Raw genomic sequence first — 25,286 nt, 5'->3', positions numbered from 1 at the left:
TACTGTTTCCCACAGTGACCACATTTTATATTCTCACCAACCGTGCACAGGAATTCCAATTTCTCTGATCCTGGCCAACACTTGTTCTTTTGTTTTTCTCTCCAACTCTGTGGAGTTGAAATACATTTATTGCAGCAGGCAGAGACGCACCCATTCAGCTCCCCTCTAGGAGACCTGGGTGCAGGAGGACAGCTGGTGGATAGCCTCCTACCACTGCACTTTTTCAAATCCAACTGAGGTGTCTGTGTGGTGGCTGCGCTGTGCCCCACTGGCATCCGGCCACGGACTGACCAAGGTGGGTGTGACAAGCCAGGTCATGTCTGCCCAGCTCTGGATTCTTCCTATGAGGAACCCCTGACCAAGACGTTCCCAGGGCTCCCCTACAGTCTGGGCTTTTTCTAAAAACGTCTCTGTCCACGTGTGCCAGACCCACATGCATGTCCCACCCATCCCCACCTTTACCCATCATCTGTGTTCCCCCAATAAACTCCTGCAGCCGATTCTGTCTTGGCATCTGCTTCTCTGACAGAGGATTTGGGGAAGAAGTGAAATTAAATGTTCAGCAGTGTCTCAACAAAGAAGTCACTATGAAGTTTTTGTGTTCTTTAAAGATTACACATTCCAAGTTTCATTCGACTATGGAAGGATATATTATTTCTAACACATTTATTGTCTGAGAGAAAATTTATTTATTGTTCTAATTTACTGAAGCTTAACGTATTCCATCAAATTACCCAGGAAAATCCAGGTAGCAGATATTTAACACATTCCTTCAAGACATCTCAAACAAATTTTAAAATGCTACAGAATGATAAATATCTGCCATTGAAATCACTTCCATGCTGTGCAAGTGCAGAAGTGAGCAGAGGTGCGGCCTGCCCCCAACCTGGCTGTGCGGGATACAGGGACTTGTGTATGTGAGGTGCCAAGTCACCTGAGGAATCAGTCCCATTTCCACTGTGTACCCAAAGTAGCAAATCATACATGCACCTTCCGTGTGTGCCAGGGATAGGCCGACTCCACCACGAGGATGATGACCGTTAGAAGTCTGCCGTCGTCGGTAATACAGAAACATACACAGTCTTCATGTTCAAAGCCTTCATGGGGATTTCTTCTGTAATTTCTAGAATAAAAAGAAGATTAAACAAAATTAATTTTCTACCTATTCTGTATGAATATTGAAAATCCGTTGACTGCCTGTGTGTGGAATCTGGCCTTCTCAGGCTGTGGGGGAGACCCGCTAGGCTTCTGGGACTTCCTGAGCGATGAGAGTACTTTGTTACAGGGGTTGCTGAATGTCCCTGAGGGTTTCTGTTGGTGAGGTGACTCCAGGTGGAGGCAGCCACGCCACAAAGACGAGCTACATGATGTATGGGTGGAAGCTTTCACTCACATGCTATCAGCCGACATGGCATAACCTTGTGGGCAATGACCCAATGGTGCCCATGTAATGAAGCCTCACTGCAAATGCTGGACCCCCAGCCCCAGGGGAGCTGCCTGGTTGGTAACACAGCATGGGCACCACCGTTCATGCTTTGGAGCCAGGAGGAGGGAACACTGCTCATGGCTCCATAGGAGATGACAGCTGGAAGCCGTGTGTTTGGACCCCTCCCAGATTCTGTACCTTTTCCTATAACAAATGTGGCCCTAAGTGCAATAGTTTCCATGAGTTCTGTAAATCTTGCTAGTATATTATCAAGCCCAAGGGTGATTCTGGAAAACCCTCTGAACTTATAGTTGGTGACAGAAGTGACAAGGTCTTATGTGGCCTCTTCCCTGCATTTGCCAAAGTCGCCTAACTCCCTACAGTTTGGGTGAGAAGTCTTGGGCTGACCTTCTGGAATAAAGCCCCTCAACCCAATAGCCCTGTGCACTGACCCAGACATCCACACCCCCCGCCCCAAACAGGTGTTTTCCTCATCGTTCTCCAGAGATTAACTCCATACAGCAGGAGGAATTGCCGTGTGTGGGTCTACGAAGTACGAGAACACGATAAGCCTATAACATCTTACGAGGACCAAACACATAAAACAGAGGGCGCCTGGGGGGCTCAGTTGGTTTGGCGTCTCCCTTGTCTCAGGTCATGATCTCAGGGTCCTGGGATAGGGCCCTGCATGGGGCTCCCTGTTCAGCGGGGAGTCTGCTTCTCCCTCTCCCTCTCCTCATGCTCTTGCTTTCTCTCAAATAAAATCTTTTTTTTTTCTTTCTCTCAAACTCTTAAAAACACACGAAATAGATGAAAACTCAGAGAGCGAGAGAGGAAAGAAAAAACTTAAAATGCTCTTCACCCACTGGGGGGCATTTTGCTTCTAGCAGATCTGAATTCAAAGGGAAGGACCAATGTCCCAGCAGGAATGCTGGACATCTGTCCTGAAGCTGCCTCCTCATAGATGACTACAGGGTCTGAGATGATACCGAGCATCTTGTGGAACAAGCATGAAACCATTACATGATCCTTGTAATTTACCAAATTAGCACTGTTTTATAAAAGACAACTTTGAGAGGAAAAAACACAATGAAAATGAGGCTGGGCAGAGACACTGGGCTGCACAGAGCCCCAGGCTTCTCGGTGACCTTGGGTGGGCCACTGAGCCTTCGTGGTCTCACGGATGCAACTTGCCTCACCAACCTCAGGGCATTGCTCTGTGAGTCACAGGTCGAATTCCCACAAGTGTGGCTCTGCCCTGGTCAGTGTTGGCCAGGTGCCTGCATATGCACAGAACCAGAGATGATGCCTCTCCATGTCCACAGTGTGGCTGCACCTGGGACTGGTGCACTTGGGGATAAGGAAGAAGTAAGAGTCTCAAAGTTTCACCTGCGTGGAACAAGACAGGACGCTGAGCTTTACTACCAACCACACAGAAGAACCAGGTATGTCGGAGGCAAAGTGGAAGGAGCCTGTTGATGGCAGGACAGCCTGTGGGCATCACCAGAGGCAGACAAGGGCCAGAATAGACAGGATCTCATGCGTCAAGTGACATTCTGACGCATTAGCTAATGGTGAGCCCCAGGGGACTCTGAGTGAGGACACTGTCACGGGAGGGGTGCACAGGAGGACAGCTCTGGTGGAGACGGAGGATGGGACCCTAAGCCAGGGAGGGCTGAGGACACAGGGAACCCTGACAGCAAACTGGAGGTAGAGAGGAACCCAGGTACAGAGGAGGCTCCAGTCCTCAACAATGTAGCAGAAAACTTTTAAGTGTAATAGAAAATTAAGAAAGAAAAAAAAAGAAAGAAAGAAGAAAGAAAGAAAGAAAGAGAGAAAAGGAAGGAAGGAAGGAAGAAAGAAGGAAAGAAAGAAAAGAAAAGAAAAGAAAGAAAAGAAAAGAAAAAAGAAAAGAAAAGAAAAGAAAAGAAAAGAAAAGAAAAGAAAAGAAAAGAAAAGAAAAGAAACCGAGCAAGGAAAGAAAAATGAGGAAAATCTTTAGGCCAAAAATCATTAATTCCAAGAGGTACCTGAACATTTTGGTTTTCTGGCTGTCCTGGTGGCCCAAAACTTTGGCCCTAAAGGTATCAAAGTGAGACAAGAAAAAGCCTGGGGTCTATGGCCTGGGAAGTCCAATGAACCGGATCCACTACCTGCCCCTCTTGCCCCCCGAATAAGGAGCCCACGGCCAGAGTGCTTTCAAACAGATCCTTCTGTTTGAAAGATAGTCAAGAAGATGCAGTGGGTCTAACCACAGCCTTCCAGAGGATATGCCCACGTTCCTCCTGTGACCACAGAGGCAGAGGTCAGGGGGACAGGGTCACAAGTCCAGGACACTTGGAACCACCAAAGTGCGAAGAGGCCAAGGCCAAATTCTGCCCTGGAGCCTCCAAAAACAATGCGGCCCTGCTGACACTAGGCCTCTGGCCTCCAGAACTGAGGACCCCCAGTCTCACGGCCCCTGGTTATGGTCATGTGTTGGGGCCGGCCTCAGCAAACCATATGAGAACCTGCCTCACTCTGCCTGGCTGTGGGGCCGGGACAGACAGGACACAGCCCCGTGAGGCTCTGGCCCTCCTCCATCCAAACACCCCCATGGCCCCAAGTAACTGAAGTGAAATTGGCCTGCACTGAGTGTCCCCAGACAACAGAAATGTTCCTTTAAATGGGGTTTAAACAGAAACACCACAAACTGCTGTTGTCAGGATTCTAGAAACAACCAAAGTTTCACAGCAACCATTCGAATCTGCATTGAGAAGGCAACCTGCAGGGACAGGTCTGTGGTTGTCACATGTGTGCCTGGCCGCCAGGCCCTCATGTCCTCATATCCTGAGGTCCCCATGGGCTCAGGAGGAACTGAGCAAAGGCACCCTGTGTCCTAACCCGATCAGGGGCTGCCTGGGGAGCTCACATGGGGTGCTTGTCTCCACTCTGGAACTCACTCAGGGAGGAAAAGCGCAGCATTGCTTGAAAACGCTGTTGGGTAAAGTCCACAGCTGCCAGGGTGAGAGGTTGCCGCTGCAGCCTGTGACAGCTGACCACAGGCTCACAGCCTGGCTGGAAAGCCTCCAGGATGGCGTCTCCTGGAACAGCCACCCAGCTCTGAAAACCAGGCATTCTGTGCCATTCAGCAAGCTGTACGTGTGCCCAGGGCAGGATGCACGCACACAAGGGGCCCAGGAAGACGCCAAGCTTTCAGCTATGAAAATAATAGCTTTTCTAGCCAACTGTGCCTAATGATCAGAGCAGGAGCAGCTTGGTGGAGCCAAGGGGCAGTGAAGACACTCTGAATAACCAAAGCACAGGGAGTCCACACCCCAGGAGGGCCTTGGGCCAGGACACCCAGGAATGCAGAGCTGCGTGCTACCCCGTGTCTGCTTTGTAACTCCACTTTTTCTTTTCTACAGGACTTAAAAAACAAATACATAAGACACAATTAAAAATTTATGTTTTGAGGCACACAAAGCAGGTTCTGCAGAGTATAAATGGGAGCATTTGCACCATATAAATGCAGCATATAAATGGGAGTATAAATGGGAACTGTACAGGCACAGAGATTCTGCAAATGAAGTCAAACTGTCAAACTGGTGTTGACTCAAACCAGATGGCTGCTAATTCAGGATGTTATCTGTAATCCCCGTGGGAAACACTTAAGAACATAGCAAAAAAGAAACACACAAAAGGAAGAGGGAAGGGACTCAAGACAGGGGCTCTCTGAGGAGGAACAAAGGACCCTTTTACCGAAACACGTACACCCGGGCACAAACCAAAGACAGGACGGAACGCGCAGAGGTGTCAGATGCCGTCAGAGCATCCAGCCGACCGCAGGCTGGGAGGCTGAGTTGTGGTGACAGGAGCAAGTGATGAGCACACAGAAGAGCTATCTGGGGAAAAGGTCCCAGTGGCAGCCACACCATGGGGAGTGCCTGAAGTGCACCCGGGAGGAAGGGAGGGAACGGGCTGCTGACGATGGGGCAGTGAGACCTGAGGGGGTTTGAGGAGAGGTGCGACAGTCCTTCCCAGGTGACTGGGCCGGGCTCTCCACTCTGATGTGCTTGCTGCGAAAAGCCTTTGTGCATGCTTTTCACGTGATGGAGGCACAATGCCAGTTATCAGCTTCCCACCAACTGCTGTACTGTCATCATTCTAAAAGATTTTTTTTTTTAAGATTTCATCTTGTTTATTGTTTTTTTTTTTTTTTTAAGATTTCATCTTGTTACGGGGCAAATACTATTCATAAAATGGAATGTTTCATTTGTTTTTAAAGGGTGATGTAAAGCCAACATGAGAAACTAAAAAGCAAAGCTGCATAGGCAATGCAATATGGCCCCAAATGTTCTGGCTGTTTTCTTCCTTTCCTTTAGGCCAGGGTATCTTTCTATCTCCCACAATGGAAAACAGGAATTGCCATGAAGCCTGAAAATAAATACTCAAAACCCAAATCCCAGAGCATTTTAGTAGTCTTAGGATCTTGAAAAAATTTTAAGTAGTAATTGCCTGGCCAGTCTGTCAAAAAGAGTTCCAAAGCTCTGCCTAAGACTTTCAATTCCATTCACCCCTTTTGCTAACAAATGTGAAGAGCTTTAGACCAATTTAAACCGCAAGCTGCAATTTTATTAACACTATTTTTCTCTTAAACCAAGTTCATTATGCTGACATTCCCAGTGTTGGGAGGTACAGATACCATTAGAACCAGCAAATCGTGCTAATTTATCAAGAAGCATGTGTTTTTAATAACTACCAACATAATTTTAAGGTTTTCTTTCTTTTTTTTTTTTTTAAGATTTTAATTATTTATTCATGAGAGACAGAGGAGAGAGAGAGAGAGAGAGAGAGAGAGAGAGAGAGAGAGAGGCAGAGACACAAGCAGAGGGAGAACGTGGAGCAGGGAGCCCAACGTGGGACTTGATTCCAGGACTCCAGGATCAGGCCCTGGGCCAAAGGCGGCGCCAAACTGCCAAGCCACCCAGGGATCCCTTAAGGTTATTTTCAAAGCAAAAAGCAATCATCCTTTTAATTATCATTCTAGGGATCCCTGGGTGGCGCTGCGGTTTGGCGCCTGCCTTTGGCCCGGGGCGCGATCCTGGAGACCCGGGATCGAATCCCACGTCGGGCTCCCAGTGCATGGAGCCTGCTTCTCCCTCTGCCTGTGTCTCTGCCTCTCTCTCTCTCTGTGTGACTATCATGAATAAATAAATAAAATCTTTAAAAAAAAAAAATTATCATTCTAACGCTCTAGTTGGCAGATTTCTGGAGAAAGAGCCAAAGGAAAAAAAATGTAAAAAAAGACAATAGAAAACAAAGAATAAAGCAGATATAGCAGGTACTGTGATCTCACCATGTGTCTGAGTCTCGTTCAGAAACAGCTTGAGCTTCCTGCTGCGAAGACCAAACACCTTGGCTGCTTCATACAGGAGGCCCTGGTGGGTAAGTCCATTCTGCCCAGGCGGGTTTTCCAGCAGGAGTGTGCCCACTGTTCCCTTCACACACTCTGCGCAAGAGAGCACCACTGGGTCAGCTTCTGAGAGGTGGATGCCCCCCCACCCCAGCTGCAGGCCACGTGCAGGGCAGAGGCTCCCAGAGCCAGCAGGACCTGGGAGCTGGTGTCCAGTCTGCAAGGGGGCGGCGGGGGGAGGGGGCAGTGGAATTAGCAACAGGTCTGAACACTTGTGGCTGGGGAAGAGCTACTCCATGAGCACATGCAGTACACGATGAGCGCCCAGAGCCCAAGGGAGACTACACATCCATCTAGCCTGCTGACTGGAGCACAGATGTGCACAACAGATTTCAGGATGCTTCCCAGAAAAAAATAAGGCAAAATTAAGCATTTCAGTGGCTCTGCATTTAATACCACTTCATTTAGCAGTAACACTCCCTGACTGTGCAGATGGAGGTATTTCCACACAAACACACCATGAGAAACAAGCCCGTTTGTGCCCCCTGGGAGCATAGGAGTGCACCTTACGCCGTGGGAGAGGTGGACTGAGAAAGGAAGTCCTGCCACCCAGCACCCCACGACCCCACAACCCGCCAACTGCCTGTGCAGCTGTTGGCAGCTAGTGGGGAGGGCCCACCTTGCGGGCCTGCGTTCAGGAGCTGTAGGTTGATGTAACGGCAGAGTGCAGTGCTGGGGCCGTCCACTATAGCGGGGGCTGACCCTGCCGCCACGCGAAGTGTTTTTCCACTAAGACTCAGTAAATCAGTCTGGTTTTGTATTTCTAGAAGTAACAACAAAAACAGCAATGACAAATCACTCAGGGTATATAATGCAGAGCTGAAGTCATTCACTTATTAAACTATACCTTTGCAGTGATATTTTCTACCTGATTTCTCTTTGTCAAAGGATACCACCTTCTCCATAAAATAGGGATTAAATGACATGCAAATAACAGGAAATTTGAATGTTGCAAAACAGACTGCATAATAACTTAAAAGCATATGGCAGATTGTTTTTTCTCCTTTAGTATGTTCTCTGATATTATAGATCCTCTTAAAATCTCCTACATGCTAAACTTCACTGTCGAAAAAAAAGCATTATAATAAAAAAAATGATAATTACAGTCAGAAGAGAATAGTTTTGACCCATAAACACGTGAAAAATAAGACACACAAACACACGCAGATCTCATTTATCTAAAACTGAACACTGCTTAGGGTTATAAACATGGGTGGGCTGAATGGGACGAGCCACACAGCTGGGGCAGGTCCCCAGGGAGTAGGGGTGTAGGGCATCTGCTCCAGACCCACACCCGTGGCTCCCTTAGTTGCCCTGGGCCTGGTCACAGAGGTAACGGCATCTGGCACCTCAGGCCTGCCCTAGTCTCTGCCTGTCTGGCAGCTCCACCTTTAGGCTATGTAGAAGTTCCTGAAAATGAGCATCTGGATTCTTACTAAAGAGCAGGTACTTATCTCCCATAGCTGCCATTAGGAACCACAACCCTGGGGCTCACGACATCAGGCAACTAGTCTCAGAGGCGAGACATCAAAATTGAGGTGTTCTGTGGGCCCTGGCCCCTTGGAAGCCCATGGGGTGGCCCTGCCCCATTGTGTCCCTACTTCCTGGAGGCTCCCAGCCTTCTGTTTGCAGCTCCCCAATTTCAGCTCTGCCTTCGTCATCACATGGCCCTGACCCCAGTGCTCCTGGTGACACCCTCTTACCTCATCACGTTGGCAATGACCTTGTCCCCAAAGATCACATTTGGTAGAATGCAGGGGAGGGACTAACAGGTCTCTCTTGTAATTTAGCTTGTCCTACTGATGATCTGGGTCTCGCAAGACAGAGTCACTAGTGCTTAGTGAGGTCAAGGCACAGCAGGGAGTGGGCAGGATGGGAGGGTCCATCTCCTGAGGGCTGCAGGGACTAGGGCGGGTCTGTGGGTTGGGGAGTCACCATCCCAGTTGGGCTGCCGAGGGCCAGGCCTGCTCGGATGTGGGAGGAGGCATGGCTGTGGGGCCACCGCATGTCCCAGGACAGCTGACCCTTTCCACATACCCACTGCACCATGGAGGACAGCCAGCTCGGAATTCCGTACATCAAAAATACTAGTAATGATGCTCTTCAGCTTTAAAACATCCAACCTGTTATCGCCTTTTGGGTTTTCCAGAAGCAATACTCCACCTAAAGAACCACAAGTATGAGTGAAACTGAGGGAAAAACAAAAGTTAAATTTGAAAGAGAACTCCAGGACAACCCAGCACCTGTATGTCCTCTCTGGTCAATGTCTGCTCCTGTCCCTTCCCCATCATCTGTGGGTGGTGAGAGTTCATTGTGTACCTTGGACACCCCCAGGGCTGGAAATGGTTTGCAAGGACCTGCCTTGTAGCTCACGCTTTTATTCTTTCCACAGGATCTTTCACAGAGCAGAATTTTAAATTTTGAGGAAGGTCAATTTATTGACCTTTTTCCTTTTAAGGGCGTAGCTCCAGGGCTTCACTTGCATACCGACACCAAAGGCTCTGGTACCACAAAATGAAAAGATGCCTCAACTCACCTGTGTTTGCTCCTTTCTAGAAGTTGCAGGCAACATGTGGGCATATTTCCGGGTTCTCCCCCCCGGGGACATGGGCCTGTGCTTGCACTACGCTCACGCCACCATCATCTGAGACATCCTGAAACTCGGTGCAGCAGTTTCTCCCATTCTTGTCTTACTTTTCAAAGTTGTTTTAGCTATTTTATTTCCTTCCTTTTTCCAGAGACATTTTAGGATATTTTCTGTGTCTACAAAAAATGTTGCTGAGGTTTGATCAGAATTGAGTTAAACCTGTGTATTAATTTGGGGAGAACTGATGTGTTTATTACTACATTGACTCTTAGAATCTGTGAACACAGCATGTCTGTTCTTCCATCAGTAATTTATAGATTTGGGCAAACAAGTCCTGTACATGTTTTACCGGATTTACACTTAAGTGTCTCTTTTTTGAGCAACTGTAAATGGCATCACACTTTAAATATCATTCTGTTTGTTGCTAGTATACAAAAATTGAATTGACTTTTGTATGTTTAACTTTGAAAACAAATCCCACCAATTAATGCATGAACCCAGAAGGTATATACAACACCAAAAATACTTTAAAACAATAAATTTAAAGATCATTTGTAGTTTTTTTTTTTCTCACAATGTGAGTGCTTTCAGCCTAAAGGTCAATTACAAACCAGATCACGTGAAGGCAGCACCTGTAAGAATCCTGGGAAAATACCGTTGCTAGAGTGGGGCCCAGCAGTCCTGGCAGTCGGCAGATGGGGACATAGGCCCCATCTGTCCTGTTGCTGCTCCTGCTGCTGCCCTGTGACTGAGGGTGACACAGAACCCTGGCCTGTGGACACCACGATGCACACCCACTGCCCGTCCAATCACCTCCTTCCACAGGATCACGGACACAGCATGGAACCAGAGTAGCAGTCTAGAGACCATTGTCATGGGCCCGAAGTACACACGACCACCAGGTGCTACCTGGTGACAGTGCTGGTGGGCAATCCAGTGCAGGGGTCCCAGGACATACGCGTTAATCTGCAAAGTCATTGGGAGTGTCTCCATAGACCATCATGTTCTCTTCATACAGGGCCAATCTTATTTCATCCCTTCGAATCTATGCCCTTTCTTTTCTTGCTTTAGTCCAGGGTAATGCAGAGTCAGAGCAGTGAGAATAGGCACTCTTGCCCTAATCTTGGATAGAAAACATCCAATCTCTTCCCTTTAAGTATAATGTCACCAGCAGGCTTATGTGTAGATGTCCACATTTTTCTCCATGTTTTTCTTAGTTGTTTCTTTAAAATCATGATGGATGTTGAATTTTGTCAAATGCTTTTTCTGTAACAATTGATATTTTAGCCTGTTAATATGGTGGATTCATGTGACTGGTGTTTGGATGCTGAGCCAGTCTTATATCCTTTGAATAAACCCCACCTATCAAAACTCTCTGTATTTATAGCTGTATCCTATTTCATAATGTTTTGTATTATCTATATCTGGCCTTGGTCTCAATGCTACCTTAATAAAGTGAGTTGGTGGTTTTTTCCTCTTCTTTTTTCCAGAAGAATCTATGTAGAATTGGTGTTAATTTTTTTCCAGTCTGGTTGAATTCTCTAGCAAAATCCTTTGGGTCCAACTTTAGGAAATTTTAAAAAATGATACTTCTTTTATTATTCTCCTCAGATCATCCTCCCCCCCCCTTTTAAAAAGATTTATTTATTTATTCATGAGAGACACAGACTGAGAGAGAGGCAGAGACATCGGCAGAGGGAGAAGCAGGCTCCTTGCAGGGAGCCCAATGCGGCACTCGATCCTGGATCCCAGGATCACGACCCAAGCCGAAGGCAGGTGCCCAACCACTGAGCCACTGGGCATCCATTTCCTCCCTTTTCTAAGACAAACTTAACATGAACTTTGTTTCTCAAGTCCGTGTTTATCTATATACAACATATAAATGAATTCACACATGAATGCTGCCCCACTGTATGAGTAACTGTGAAACTTGCTTCTTTCATTAGAAATATTTTTGAAATAGAAAAACTTACAGATACAGTACATTCAACTAGTATGTAGTACTCACTTTCTGATGGACGTGTGCACTGCGCAACATTATCAGTGATGGTCTTAGACTCAACCAGATAAGTGAACTTTCTGTAGAGCTTTTATTTTTATTATTATTTTTAATTATTTATTTATTCATGAGAGAGACAGAGAGAGAGAGAAAGAGAGAGAAAGGGGCAGACATAGGCAGAGGGAGAAGCAGGTTCCCCGTGGGGCCCAATGTAGGACTCGATCCCGGATCTCAGGATCATGACCTGAGCCGAAGGCAGCTGTCCAACTGCTTAGCCACGCAGGCATCCCTCTGGAGAGCTTTTAAATTACAAATTCAATCTCCTTAATAGCTAAGAGATGCTGAAATGATCTATTTTATATTGGGGGAGTTGAGGTGGTTTGTGCTTTTGAAGAATTGGCTCATTTCACTCAAGTTGTCAAATTTATGTGTGGAGAGCTCTCCCTGGGATTCACGTATCTGATTTCTGCAGTCTGTACTGATATCTGGTCTTTGCTCATGTTGGTAAATAGTGTCTTTTAAAGCAATCTCACCAGATGCTTATTAATTTTGTTATTGATTCTATTTTTTCAAAGAACCACACTGTTTCATTGATTTTCTCTACTGTTCTCTTTTTCAATTGTACTGATTCCTGCTCTTACTGTTTTTTAAAGATTTATGGGGCACCTGTGTGGCTCAGTCAGTGAAGCATCTGCCTTTGGCTCAGGTCATGATCTCAGGGTCCTGGGATCCCTGCTCAGTGGGGAGTCTGCTTCTCCTTCTGACCTTCCCCCTTCTTGTGCTCCCTCTCACTCTCTCATTAATAAATAAAATCTATTTTAGAGAGAGAGCAGGTATGAGGGGGAAGAGGCAGAGACACAGGGAGAGAAGCAGATTCTGCTGAGGATAAAGCCCAACATGGGGCTCGATCCCACGACTCTTGAGATCAAGACCTGAGTCAAAATTAAGAGTCAGATGCTTAACTGATGGAAATAACCAGGTGCCCCTTCTTGCTTTCTTTGATTAACATTTGTATGGTATGTCTTTTCAATTTACTCATACTGTTACATTTGAAGACTTCCTTATATACGGCATATAGTTGGTAACGTGTTTTATCCTAAGTCTGCCAATCTCTATTAATTGGTTTATTCAGAACCATTTACCTTTAGTGTAATTATTATTTAAAAGTAACCTCTATGCCCAAGGTGGGACTTGAACTAACAGCCTGGAGAGGAAGAGTCACATATTCCCCCCCACTGGGCCAGCCAGGTCCTTCTCCTATTTAGTGTAATTACTGATGGTAAGCTTAAGCTCTCTCTGTCCTATTTTCTGCTTCTGTTGTTTTCTTTTTCTAACCTTCCTATGGGTTATGTGAACATATTTTAGAATTCCATTTTTATTTCTGTAGTGTTTCTGTGTGAATCTCCAGGAAGAGGCTTAGTGGTGGCACCAGGTGTTACCTCATATACACACAACAACTGGCCTGCTGTCGGCATTTGGCCAGTTTGAGGGAAGCACAGAAACCTGACCTATTTTCACATCACTTTGCTCTTTCCTACTTTTAATTTTCTTAAATGTTTTTTGTGTATACACAGAGATGATATAGTTTTTGTTATAACCACCAAATAATTTAGAAAATTCAAGGGGGAAATCCTGTTGAATTTACCTATATTTTGACTTTTTAATTGTTTCTTCTGTCCTGATGTCTCCACATTTCTTTTGTCTTTTTTTTTTTTTTTTAAAGATTTTATTTATTTATGAAAAACACAGAGAGAGAGAAAGAGAGAGGCAAAGACACAGGCAGAGGGAGAAGCAGGCTCCATGCGGGAAGCCCGATGTGGGACTCAATCCCAGGACCCTGGGATCACACCCCGAGCCAAAGGCAGATGCTCAACTGCTGAGCTACCCAGGTGTCCCAGTCTTTTCTTTGTTTTAAGAATTTCCTGTACCTGGGATCCCTGGGTGGCGCAGTGGTTTGGCGCCTGCCTTTGGCCCAGGGCGCGATCCTGGAGACCTGGGATCGAATCCCACGTCAGGCTCCCGGTGCATGGAGCCTGTTTCTCCCTCCGCCTTGTGTCTCTGCCTCTCTCTCTCTCTCTGTGACTATCATAAATAAATAAAAAATTAAAAAAAAAAGTCTGTTAAAAAAGAATTTCCTGTACCTATTCTTTCAGGTTAAGTCAAACTAGTAAAGAGTTTAGTCTCCCTTCATTTGGGGATGTCTTGATTCACCATGAAAAGTATTTTTCTTGATACCAAATTCTGGGTCAAAAGCACTCTTCTTCCAGCATTATTCTGCCTTCTAGCCTCCAGGGTTTCTGATGAGATCCAATAGTGTTCTAATTGTTTCCCCCTGTTAGGTTAGGGGAGCATATTTCTCTTGCTGCTTTCAGCATGTCTTCTTTCTCTTCAGTTTTCAGGGCTTTGACTACACCATGTCTTGATGTGAATTCTTTTGGGTTTATGGGGCATAGGGTTCCCTCGGCTTCTTGACTATAGGTGCTCATGTACTGCCAAACTTAGGAAGTTTTCAGCCATTATTTCTCTGAATACTTGTTCAGTCCTGTCGTTCCTTCTAGTTCTCCCAAAATTCAGTGATAGAATATTAAACTTCTGTTAATAGCCCACTGAACCTTCAGACTGTTCATTTTATTCAAATTTTTTAAAAAAATTCTCTTCTGTCCAGAATAGTAGTTTCTATTGCTCTATCTTCCAGTCAATGCGAACACAATTCTGTCATTGTAACCATCCACTGTGTTTTGTATTCTAGTCTTGTATTTATGAGTTTTAAATTTTTCATTGGATTCTTGATATCCATTCCTTTGCTGAGGCTTCCTATTTTCATTTATTTCTTTTGTGTTTATAATTGCCCCATGGAAAAATTTTATTATGCTGCTTTATGCACTGCCAGATTAAAAAAAAGTTTTTTTTTTTAAGTAGGCTCCATCCTGGGGAGCCAAACATGGGGCTTGAACTCCCTATCCTGAGATCAAGACCTGACCTGAGATCAAGAGTTGGATGCTTAACAGACTGAGCCACCCAGGCACCCCTCTGTCAGATAACTTTAATATTTCTGTCATCTTGGTGTTCATATGTATTGTCTTTTTTCATTCAGCTAAAGATCTTCCCCATTGTTGATATGATGACTAATTTTCAATTATAACTTGGATGTGAAAAAAAAAACCCATACTTGGATGTGTTAGGTCCTGAGACTCTGGTTCTTATTTAAGTCATCTATTTTAGATGACTTTGTTCGACAACACACTGGCAGGGGGAAAAGGCACTGGTGGGAGAAGTCTAAGCTCCCAGTTCAGCTGCACTGTCACAGAGGTCAGGATTCCTCAACACTGCAGGGGTGAGGGGCAAGATTAGAGAGTTCCTACACTCTTGTAAGCCTCAACGGGTACCTCCCTGGCCTCCAAGAATAGGGGTGCCTTATTACTGCTCCTGTGGCCTCATAGATACCTCAGCGGCATGGTGGGACTATGTGGCTTCATTACCCCTGGGTGTTGGTGAGGGGAGGAATGCCTTGTTACTACTGCCTGGTAGGAATGGAAGTCCAGGCTCCCACGTGGTCTTACTCATAGTACTGGGCAGAGGGGCTTCTTACTGCCTAAGGAGGGTAAACGTCCCAGCTCACTGTGTTTGTTTCTCTGAAACCACGATGGTCGTAGCCGTCTGAGGCTCTGACAAAAGTCTAGGCTTCCCACTTGGTCTTTGCTGGTGGGAGTGCCAGTGGGGCCATAGTTTCTTCTGTTGTGTTCAGCTGGAGTAGAACAGATACTGTCTAGAAGTTTTCTGTCTTGCTAGGGTGCACCTTTCCTGGTCCTCTGTCTAAAGAGGAATTTTGTTTGAGCGTTTTGTCTGCACTAGGCATTTCCAGGTTGCTGGTTCCTTTAGCTCCAAGTCTGGGATACATGAGGCAAAAAGAAAAATCAGCCTTCTTCCCTCCCCCTTGAAAAGTCCTATGATATTTGTTTTTATATATCCTACCCAGGGTGTTTGGTTGTATGCTGAGGGAAGAATAGGGAAAAGTATGTCTTTTCTTATCTTCCTGGAAGTGCAAGTCCAATCATTTACTTTTGTGGATTCCTTCCGATGGCAATTAGACAGAAAGTTATATGATTTTACTAATTCTTATAATAGCCTCAAAGACATTCAAAGGTTTAACTAAAAAGTAAAGTACAAGCCATGGATTCATTTACTCTTACCTTGCTCGCTGCCATTTGTATAAATGTTAAGATTGACATATGCACAAACAGGACCAGGCAGGGATGATCCTCTGGTGAGTGTAATTTCCAGGGCAGAACCCTTTAACTGAGCACATGAGAGTATGTGACTGAGTAATTGCAGCATCGACCACAGTGTCACCAACTAACAGCAGCTACTTTTCATACCAAGAGTTCCATACAATTCTAAGAGCATATTCACTCTCATCATGAAATAGGCAAAGCTATGACTTTTCCCTTCATGTTTCTCTTTGCACCTTGTTCTTTTAAAAATACACAAAACAGAAAATGAAACCACCTTGTACCTTGCCCCACTGAAAAGCCCAACAGTGACACCCAGCCCCTGCCTGTTGGTATAATCTGCCCCCCAGAAAGGAGTGAGACAAGGGGTAAATGATGGAGTCAATGAATAATACAGAAAAGAACTCCCTCCCTTGTTATAAATGACCTATTTCTGAATTATGGCCAGTATCTTCCATGTCTTGGTATTAGATTTTCATAGTTGCGTCTAAAATGTGCCAATAGGAAATGGAACTGTAATTTTATGTACGACCTACTACCAGAAAAGTTAGTTGCTCAAGTCAACTGCTCAAGTCAGCCACAGGATCCACAATAGTAACCTCTCTGGTTTTAGGTAAAGTAGGCCCATGGCCCCTGGTCCCCTGACAGTATTCCCCAGGAGAACAGCTCCACCATCCCTGCCTCTACTCCCTGACACCCCTCCCGGGCCCCACCTGTACCCCAGCACAGAGGATGACACCAATCAATACTGGGGGCAGAATATCAAAGGGTCACCCCATCAACAATATAAAATCTAACCTTAAGTCTCTTCACAGCTCAACAGAACCCAGAACTTACCGGCATTTCTTCTTGAATAATGATTTTATCGGACACTGGAACTGGATACGGTTTCAAGGGAGCTTTTATGGTGGCAAATATGAACTCCATGTGGCTTTCGATAACGTTATTCAGATACTTCCCTTCAGACTTTGCTTTATAATAAACTGTTATTTCATCAGTCGGAACCAGATTGCACTGAAAGCACATACAGAAAATTTTAAAGGGAAACACATTTGTTAATCAAAATGTATAGTGCTGAACAGAGCTGACACTCCTGTGCTCCTGCCCAATGTTCCTCAGAAACAAAGGAGTGACTGAGCAAAAAAGCACTCCCCACTCCCGAAGCTCTGAACTGAGGCAGAGCTTACACACATCCCGTCACCAGCTGGAGTGGACTCCTGCGACCTGGAACTGCAGGTCTCAGACACCCAGCCTGAGGAGGACCGGTGGCAGGTGCAGGAGCCCCTCCTCAGGGTTGAGGGGTGGGAGCTGCTGGCTCCCTCTCCTGGTGGGCAGGCAAGAGGCCTGTGCACCTGCCCTGGCTCCCAGCTCCCTTGTGAGGAAGAACCACCCTTTTGTCCAGATCCAACAATGTCTCCCTGAGCTAGGAGCCCTTCCTCAAATACCCACTGCCATCTCCAACATTCTGTGCCTTTCAGGAGGCACATCCAGATGATGATTCTGTAGAAACCCTGAAGAACTGACAGAGGTGGACAAGGCATAGGTTGGCTGAAAGCTCCTGGTCGGAGAAACAAAAGAGCCACGTCCAGTTTGCGGTGAATGAGAAGGGAGTGGAAGGGGCCTACTTTTCCTGCAGAGCACAATGGGAACGGACCGCAGATGAGTGGCTAATTTTCATTATTCAATTACAATGGTTTACTACCTGCCTCTCCTGTCCTCCCCCACAACCGAAAAACCAAACAAAACTCCCAATTAGCTTGTTTTTAACGGGACAAACTCACCTTTTTGCGAAGTTTCTGGATGCGATTGATGACCTCCCGAGCCACTCCTTCATCTACCATTGACTGGTCGGGGGTGACATCTAAGAGAACCAAAGCCTGTAGGAATGAACAGTGCACAGCATGACAATCAAACAAGGAGGAATGGCTCTCTTAAACTCAGCAAAATGGTCTAGGAGTCAAATTCTGAGAAGTCTGTCATGTAACACTATTTATTCATCCAAATGAGCAAAGGAGATAAAGTTAAACTAGTTTTATTATGGTTCAGGTGCTTCTTTGTAAAGAGTTATTTCTTCCACCAGGACTGGTCCAGCGCCTCCTTTTCTTTGCAGGTGCCACTCAAGGAGATGTGGGAGTGAGTCTCCCGTGGAACTGCTCATCTGTGTGATGAGGAGTCCAGCAGTCACTGCCCTTGCAGGAAGTGGGGTCAAGGGCTGCACAGCTCGTCACGATGGGCTTGATGGTCCATCAGTGTGAATCAAGAATCAAGAATCAAGACATGCAGTCCTTCTACAAGGACTACAACAAGTTTGACAGGACTTAAAACACATCTCTTGACTTCGCCTACTTCCTACGCCATCTGTGGTGAAGGATGTCGATGACGATGTGGTATCACAGCCGGCACAGAGAAGGATACACTTGTAAATCAAGCACCAGTCCCACAGACATTTCTGAGAAAACTTTATCAGGAAGGTGAACAACTTGATCCACTTCACGGCGGCAAGGTAGGACAGAGCCCCCCCAGCCTTTAGAACATGAACCATGTCAGCAATCTCAGAAGACTAGGCTACTTCTTTCAGGGACTCTTCATGCTGGCCGCCATCAGGGTACATACAGATTCTCCTGGCCTCCTCTCCTAGCTTCTTTCCTGGTGGCTCCTCATGCTGTCTGCTCACATGGAGCTTGGCCTACATCTAATTCAAGCCACTGTGAAAGGCTTGAGCAGTCTGAGGAGGCTGGCCTTCCTCACATGGTAGTCGCCATGTCCCCTGCACATGGCCTGTTACTCACAGAGGGGCTTCCACAAGCTCCGCAACTCCCACCCTGCAGATCTTATGAACTGTCTGCCCAGAGAAGGCTGGTCAAGAGCAGAGAGAGATACTCTGACCCATCACAACAAAAAGCGCTGGCCCTAGGATCCAGAACTGCTACACATCCTCCTCTAGGGCATCCTCCCTTCACCTGTCTCCACGCCAGGATTTGGAAAGGAGCTCTTTGCTCATTTCTACCAGATAACCTGTGAGGCACAAGAGTAAGAACTAGCTTACTTCACTGTCTCTATGACTGGCTCATTCCTTGAAGGGTAGGGTTACATCTTGTTCATTTCTGTAGGGCCCAATACATGGGACAATTACAGGCAGAAGCCATAAAATGTCTATTTACACACATGCTAAAAATGTGCATGTTAAGAGCAAACAATGAAGTAATTTGACAAAGCCCATCTAAAATGAATACCTAGTTTATTTACTCTGAGATAAGCTGTCAACACTCAGGAAAGGCACAGGTAAATACTTTTTCCTCTTCTGTTACCTTCTGGTAAAGAAACGGGGTAGGAAAGAGACATACCTGGGCATCTGAGTGTGCTTCATACTGCGTCGTCCCTCCTGTTGTCTGATCAAAGGTGTACATGAGACGGATGTCCTCTTCATGCAGCTCATGGCCTTCGACAACAATGGTCCCTGTTGGAGAAGCAACTGCCACTGTCAGCCAGTCCCTTTGTGTCCTCCTCCTCACACCAACCACCTGCAGTACCATCATCCCAAATCTTAAAACTTCACCACATCAAGTTGTAGAGACTTGGAGGGGTCATGTTCTCCCGACTCACGTCATCATTGCAGTCAAAGATGCAATAGACTTCCTACACTGCCGCACACTGCCTTGAAGACAATTAAATCATTGCCAACATCTACCCATGTAAACAGGCACCCAGGTCCAAAGGCATATGCCCCAAGATGATGTATCCCCATCATAAACACAGAGTAGGATGATGCACAGAAGAAGGCAGGCTCAACAGTCCAGGAGGACCCAGGCTCTCCCCTCACTGGCTGTAGGACCTTGGTGCTCCACTGTCTGCTGAGCAGAGTGGGGAAGAGGATGAGGTAAGCAGTGTCAAGGTCTGGGTGCCATCCTCCCACAGTAGGCAGAATGCATGAAGAGTGGGAGATGCAATTTTCCCAGATTTCAGGGAAGCCTGCTGCAGTCACCCACAATGATCTTGGTCCCTGAGCACTGGGCTGTCATTTTGACTACGTCACTCTGTTCTGAAAACTACTCTGCTTTTCATCAGCATAGAAATCCATTCAGAAAGTAGTTTAGAGGGACACCTGGGTGGCTCAGTGGTTGAGCATCTGCCTTTGGCTCAGGATATGACCCCGGGGTCCTGGGATGGAGTCCTACATCAGGCCCCCCACAGGGATCTGCTTCTCCCTCTATCTGTCTGCCTTTCTGTGTCTCTTATGAATAAATAAAATCTTAAAAACAAAAACAAAAAAAGTAATGACTCAAGTTTTAGTCACTAGCTTGTATTTTATCAAAAAAGAATATGGGGCCTCTATGGGACATTTTTCCCAATTACCCATAAGCATTCATCTGAATTCTGAGTCCTTCCATCTCTCCTCATGACTTTTAATCTCGGAAGGAGCCCAGGCAATCAAACACCTTGTGCCCCAAGATGGCTGCACGAGGTCAAGCAGCCGTAGCAAGACCCAAGTTCTACTCGTGGCAGAGCTGAGAATTCCTGGGCACCTGCAAAGTCCCCCGAAGGAAAGGACAGGGGCGAAGTCTGCTTTGCTAACCTCCTTCTGTTGTCCTAGACTTTTCCTTTGGGGCACGTAACAAAACTACCACTGTTTCCACAAATCCTCAATGGGGGGTTAGGACGATGTCTGTCGCACTCATTTCTGGGTTCCCAATGCCAGCCAAACATGAGGGCTTTACAAAGTATTTTCTAAATTAGTCCAAATCCAGTCTTGCTCAAATAAGAGACCAAACTGAATTCTTGATGTCTTAGAGAAATCATGATAAGTTCTGTACAGTTCTCCCTAGAAGCAGCTCCAAACCTATTGTTAAGTTCCTTTCTCAAAATCTACTTTTAATCTTTTCTGTCAAATGCATTCCGGTCTTCATTCACACAACTCTAAAAACCATCATGTTTTTTCTTCACAGGCAATGACCTTGATACCAGGGGCTCTGCTCTCCCTCTCACTAGGGTAGTTTCTAGGCTTCTATGAGCAGGTGCAGGTTCAGTGTAACCGAAGGTCGACCCACCTGGTTCAGTCATTCTACCTAGAAATTCAGCCCAAAGGAATTGATTCCACAGAACAGTGACGTGTGAAAATGCTCACTGCCGTACTACTGCCAATAGTAGAAGAATGGAAACAATCCAAAGAGCCAACATGCATCCCCACGAAGGAAAACCATTGCAATAGTTCTCAAAAGAGCTCTTTACAGACTAATGATGCATACAGAGTAAAAATTATAAAATAATAAAGTGAATGTGGAATATAAAAATATAGGCATGAAAAATACATTTACAATTACAGTGTGGTCTCCACTTTGTGAAGCTGCGCTTAGTGACTGCATACCAGAATTTTTAGGTTGCCCAGCACCAGCAGAGACTAGGCACTCAGTCTGCAGTAAATGGATGGGTGATGGCTCAGGGATCATTTTCAGCCTTTCCTTTTTCTACATTATCAAAATTACGTTATAAACTTTTTTATAACCAGAAGAGGCTGTGACAATGTAGGTCAAGCAGGAGCCCAGGGGTGAGGTACGCCAGGTGGGGGCCACGGACGGTGCGGGCAGGGCAGACACCCACCACTCTCCTGGAAGCGCTCCAGCTCCTCACTGCTCAGCTGCTTGATCGCCGCCATGACTGCCCGGAAGGCTCCCTTTAGACGCTTCCCTAGGACCATGTGATCAGGTTCTGCCCTGAGGCGAATGCCATACTTGTTTTTATCTGTAGACAAGGTAACCTCTCGAACATTCAATTCCTGTAATTGGTAGCCATGATGAAAGAGCAAGTGGGAGATGAAAACACGCGTCCACAAAAACTTGCATGCAAACGTTGCTGAAAACATTAGTCACAACAGTCAAAAAGTGGAACCACCCTAATGTCCACCAACTGGGAAAGTATAAACATGTCATCTATCCACACAAGGGAATATTACTTAGCGAAATAAAGGAATGAGGCTCCGACACAGGCTATACCATGAATGACCCTTGGTGTCACGTGAAGGAAGCCAGCCTCAAAAGACCACTTGCTGTCGGGTTCTGTTTACATGTAATATCCAGAGCATGTGGTTGCCAGGGCATGGAGGGCTCTTGAAGGCAAAAATGGCATGTGAATGCTAATGGGTACTGGGCTTTTTTTTGGGGTGATGACAATATCATAAAATTTTAATGCCTGTACAACTCTATAAATAAATAACTTAAAGATATTTCTTGTCCTAGGACACCTGGGTGGCTCAGTGGTTGAGTGTTTGCCTTTGGCTCAGGGCATGATCCTACGGTCCTGAGATCGAGTCCGACATCAGGCTCCCTGCTTCTCCCTCTGCCTGTGTCTCTGCCTCTCTGTGTGTCTCTCATGAATAAATAAAATCTTAAAAAAAAAAAAAATCTTTCTTCTCCAGAGCATTCAAGACAATTGAGCAAAACTCAATTAACAAGATTCTAGACTTAGAGGAGCGCCTGGGTGGCTCAGTTGGTTAAGGGTCTGACTCTTGGTTTTGGCTCAAGTCCTGATCTCAGAGTCGTGAGATCCAGCCACACTCAGCGGGGAGTCTGCCCACAGGCTCCACACTCAGCGGGGAGTCTGCCTGAGACTCTCTTTCCCTCTGCCCCTCCTTCACCCTCTAAGTAAATAAAATCTTAATAACAAAAATGAAACACTGTCAGGTCAAAAAATGCAAGTTGAAGACTATAAACATGGCCCTCTTTAGCACAAAGACAATGGCATGTGCACTGACATGTATACATGTGTGTGTGTGTGTGTATGTGTGTGTGTACGCACAGCACTCCAACAGCCTGGTAGGGAACGCCTCATGAACATCCCCAGGCTGGGTAGGTGGGAAGGGACTCACCCTGTACCCGATGCCGGAGTGTATCGGGTACACTGCTCACAACCAACGCCCGCCCACTTGTTACTTGATGATTTGAAGGAATAGTTTTTTGGGTAATTATCAAAGGGTACTTTGGAGAAGGTAAGTGGATGAAGATGCTCAGTGACCCAACCAAGGTAAAGAAATCCACTGATCTTGGAATTGCTTTTAGACAATTACAATTACATTGTAAAAATGCAAAACCCCATGCTGACTCTGAGCAATGTGTGAGATTCCGTGGACAGTTAGGTACGTGGAGCTGCTGATGTATGGGAGGAAGAGTGCCAGCCCTGATGATGTTCTCAAAGACAGACATCTATTCAGATGAAACAGATGAACCAGCACTCTTACCTCAATGATATACTTCTCCAGAGACCTGATCTCATGAAGAGCTTCCGGATCCTGATGGATAACCACGATTTCTTTCAAAGGATACTAGGAGGAAGGGGACAAGGAGTTTACCAAGCAGCCAACCCTTGAAACTGCATGAAAGGAAAATGTTGCATGTTTTATTCAAATCTAAAGCTCCAGACTGCTCAGGCTTACCCAGCACTAAGTCTTTCACATCCTATAGTAGAACAAAAACCAATGTCCTTCCTGGAAGTGCTCTCTTTTAAGAAAATATTCCAAAGGTCTGATTATTTGGGCCTGTGCACAGAAAATATGATAAGGCATCAAACCTTTATTGGAATGGTTCTGCGGTCTCGAATCACTCGTCCCAGTTCAATCACAGACTGCATCCGAGACACCGCGCTCTCCGTGCTCTTGTCAATCAGCTCCTCTCTGGTGGCAGAGGTGGGGTGTGAGGGAGTCCCCAGGGGAGGCCAGTGACAGGCCTCCAGTGACAGTCCCCAGTGACAGGCATACAGAGTGAGGAGGGGAGGCTGGTGGGGAGGCTGATTCTTACCGAACGTGGGGCAGCATGAGGTAGTGGATGCTCTGTGTGTCCTTGTCCTGGACAGAAACAGGGTCGATAAGCAGCTTTAGATTCTGGTACATCAATTCGGTGAGGAAAGGTGTATAGGGGGCCTGCATGAGGACAGAGGGAGGCATGTCATTCACACACAGCCATTGCTAACTGACCTCAGGGAGAGGAAAACAGCAGCTCTGCACGCACGTGTGGGGACGTGCCTGTATTCCACACGCCATCGGGAGACAAATGGCCTTTCTGAACTTGGTGGGAGGGACCCTGTGTGGCACAGCAGCAGAGGTACAGCTGGGGCCCCAGTGCATCCCTCAGGGAATCTGTAATCAAAACAGGAGCCTGGCCATGACCAAATATCCTCACACCTCAGAAACCTTGTCGCCGAGCTGGGGGAAATGCTTCCTAGGGTGAAGGGGAGTGAGGTCAGATTCCTGCTCATGTGTGATCAGGGAGCGAAGGGAAGGATCACACCATCAGGCTGGAGCAGCAGTGACAGGACACAGGGAACCCAAACTGGCACCTTCACTTGTGTATCACTGAGTATTTCAATTGGTAGGAACACGTTCCAAGTAAAACATCATTTGTGATATGTTTGTTTGGTTAGCTTCACTTTCAGGAGCCTCCCTGTTACATCAGCAGGAGCCACATAAAGACGAGGCATATGCTCACAGGGAGCTGTGGCTCTGCCGTCTCGAGGCCAGCACGCTGGCCCAAAGTGCTCTATAGTGGTGGACAGGAAGAGCCAGCTCTGGCAGCACATCTCTCTTAGCCCTTACTGACATAGAGGAGACACAAGATTTCTGGATGGGGCTAGAGATTTAGGTTGTTTGATGATTCCCTCTACGTCTGGGTCTGTGAGATGAGCCCAGACTAGCCTCAGACCGAGGGCACTGCCACAACGCCTTACCATCAGTCTGCACAGAGACAGCAGGACACTGAACAAGGTCTCCAGGGCCGTAACACAGTCCTCCACCCCGTTTTCACCCTAGTGAAGGAGACCGTGAGAATCTGGTCAGGTGAATGAAGAGCGGTGGCCCAGAGAGCACAGTGCACAGGCTGGCAGAGGTGGATAGGCAGGAGGCTGGCGTGGGTCCTGCGCTCCCCACCTCTGAGGGCCTGGAGGCTGTGCACATGCAACACATGCAGACGGTTACAAACAGGAAGTTTAAATTACTTAAAAAAAAAAAAAACATATATACTGTGTTTTTAAGAAGTAACGACACTAATTCATCATAGGAAAAACACTAGTAAAGGTTATAAATTAGAGAAGTCAACCATAGTGGAGTTCTAGACACAGGTGATGTGAACCGTGTAGAGCGAGCAGTGAGCCCCTCTGCACATGGGTGTGTGGTGTGTGATCTATTTTAACAAAAATGAAATCACTGTTTTGTGAAGGGCTTTCATCATTCACCCATTGGGTGTAGACTGGCAGGCAGGGGCTCCATCACTTGGCCCATCCCCAGAGGGCAACTGTCTGCACATACTGGCCTTCTAGAGGACGACACAAGGGGCCCCTCCTGAGATCACAGCCAGCCCTGCTGACATCTGTATGAGTTTACATGAGTTTCTTCTGTGTTTTAAGAGAATCTGTGGAGCTGAGTCCTGTATGGCCCTGAGACTCTCACTCCAGCAGGACATGTCCTGAGCTGTCTTGAAGGTTTGCAAGTGGACTTCTAGAACGTACAGGCTCCTATCTATCAAATGGTGATAAATACAGCTTACGTGCAATGTGAAAAGGAGAAGGAGAAAGAGCTTCAGAACGCAGAGCATTTGGAAAGCCTCTGTTCT

General features: G+C 46.4%; 1 protein-coding gene across 1 annotated transcript in view; it reads right to left on the bottom strand.

The window, feature by feature from the left end:
- Nucleotides 1–669: 669 nt before the first annotated feature.
- The window catches only part of LOC121484920 (isoleucine--tRNA ligase, cytoplasmic), a 62,793-nt gene continuing 38,176 nt past the window's right edge, over nucleotides 670–25,286 (bottom strand). Inside the window, exons 21-33 of the mRNA XM_041744737.1 lie at nucleotides 24,406–24,483; nucleotides 23,481–23,602; nucleotides 23,254–23,356; nucleotides 22,925–23,008; nucleotides 21,292–21,466; nucleotides 19,041–19,153; nucleotides 17,478–17,573; nucleotides 16,534–16,710; nucleotides 15,658–15,763; nucleotides 8,919–9,044; nucleotides 7,501–7,644; nucleotides 6,765–6,917; nucleotides 670–1,123 (exon numbers count right to left, since the gene is read on the bottom strand). Coding sequence (XP_041600671.1) covers nucleotides 1,041–1,123; nucleotides 6,765–6,917; nucleotides 7,501–7,644; nucleotides 8,919–9,044; nucleotides 15,658–15,763; nucleotides 16,534–16,710; nucleotides 17,478–17,573; nucleotides 19,041–19,153; nucleotides 21,292–21,466; nucleotides 22,925–23,008; nucleotides 23,254–23,356; nucleotides 23,481–23,602; nucleotides 24,406–24,483 — 1,560 coding nt within the window. The 3' untranslated portion in view covers nucleotides 670–1,040. The remainder of the gene's footprint in view (nucleotides 1,124–6,764; nucleotides 6,918–7,500; nucleotides 7,645–8,918; nucleotides 9,045–15,657; nucleotides 15,764–16,533; nucleotides 16,711–17,477; nucleotides 17,574–19,040; nucleotides 19,154–21,291; nucleotides 21,467–22,924; nucleotides 23,009–23,253; nucleotides 23,357–23,480; nucleotides 23,603–24,405; nucleotides 24,484–25,286) is intronic.

Source organism: Vulpes lagopus, chromosome 2, assembly GCF_018345385.1.
Source record: "Vulpes lagopus strain Blue_001 chromosome 2, ASM1834538v1, whole genome shotgun sequence".
Lineage (NCBI taxonomy): Eukaryota > Metazoa > Chordata > Mammalia > Carnivora > Canidae > Vulpes > Vulpes lagopus.
The sequence above is the reverse complement of the archived record's forward strand: the minus strand, read 5'-3'. Positions and strand labels throughout refer to the sequence as shown.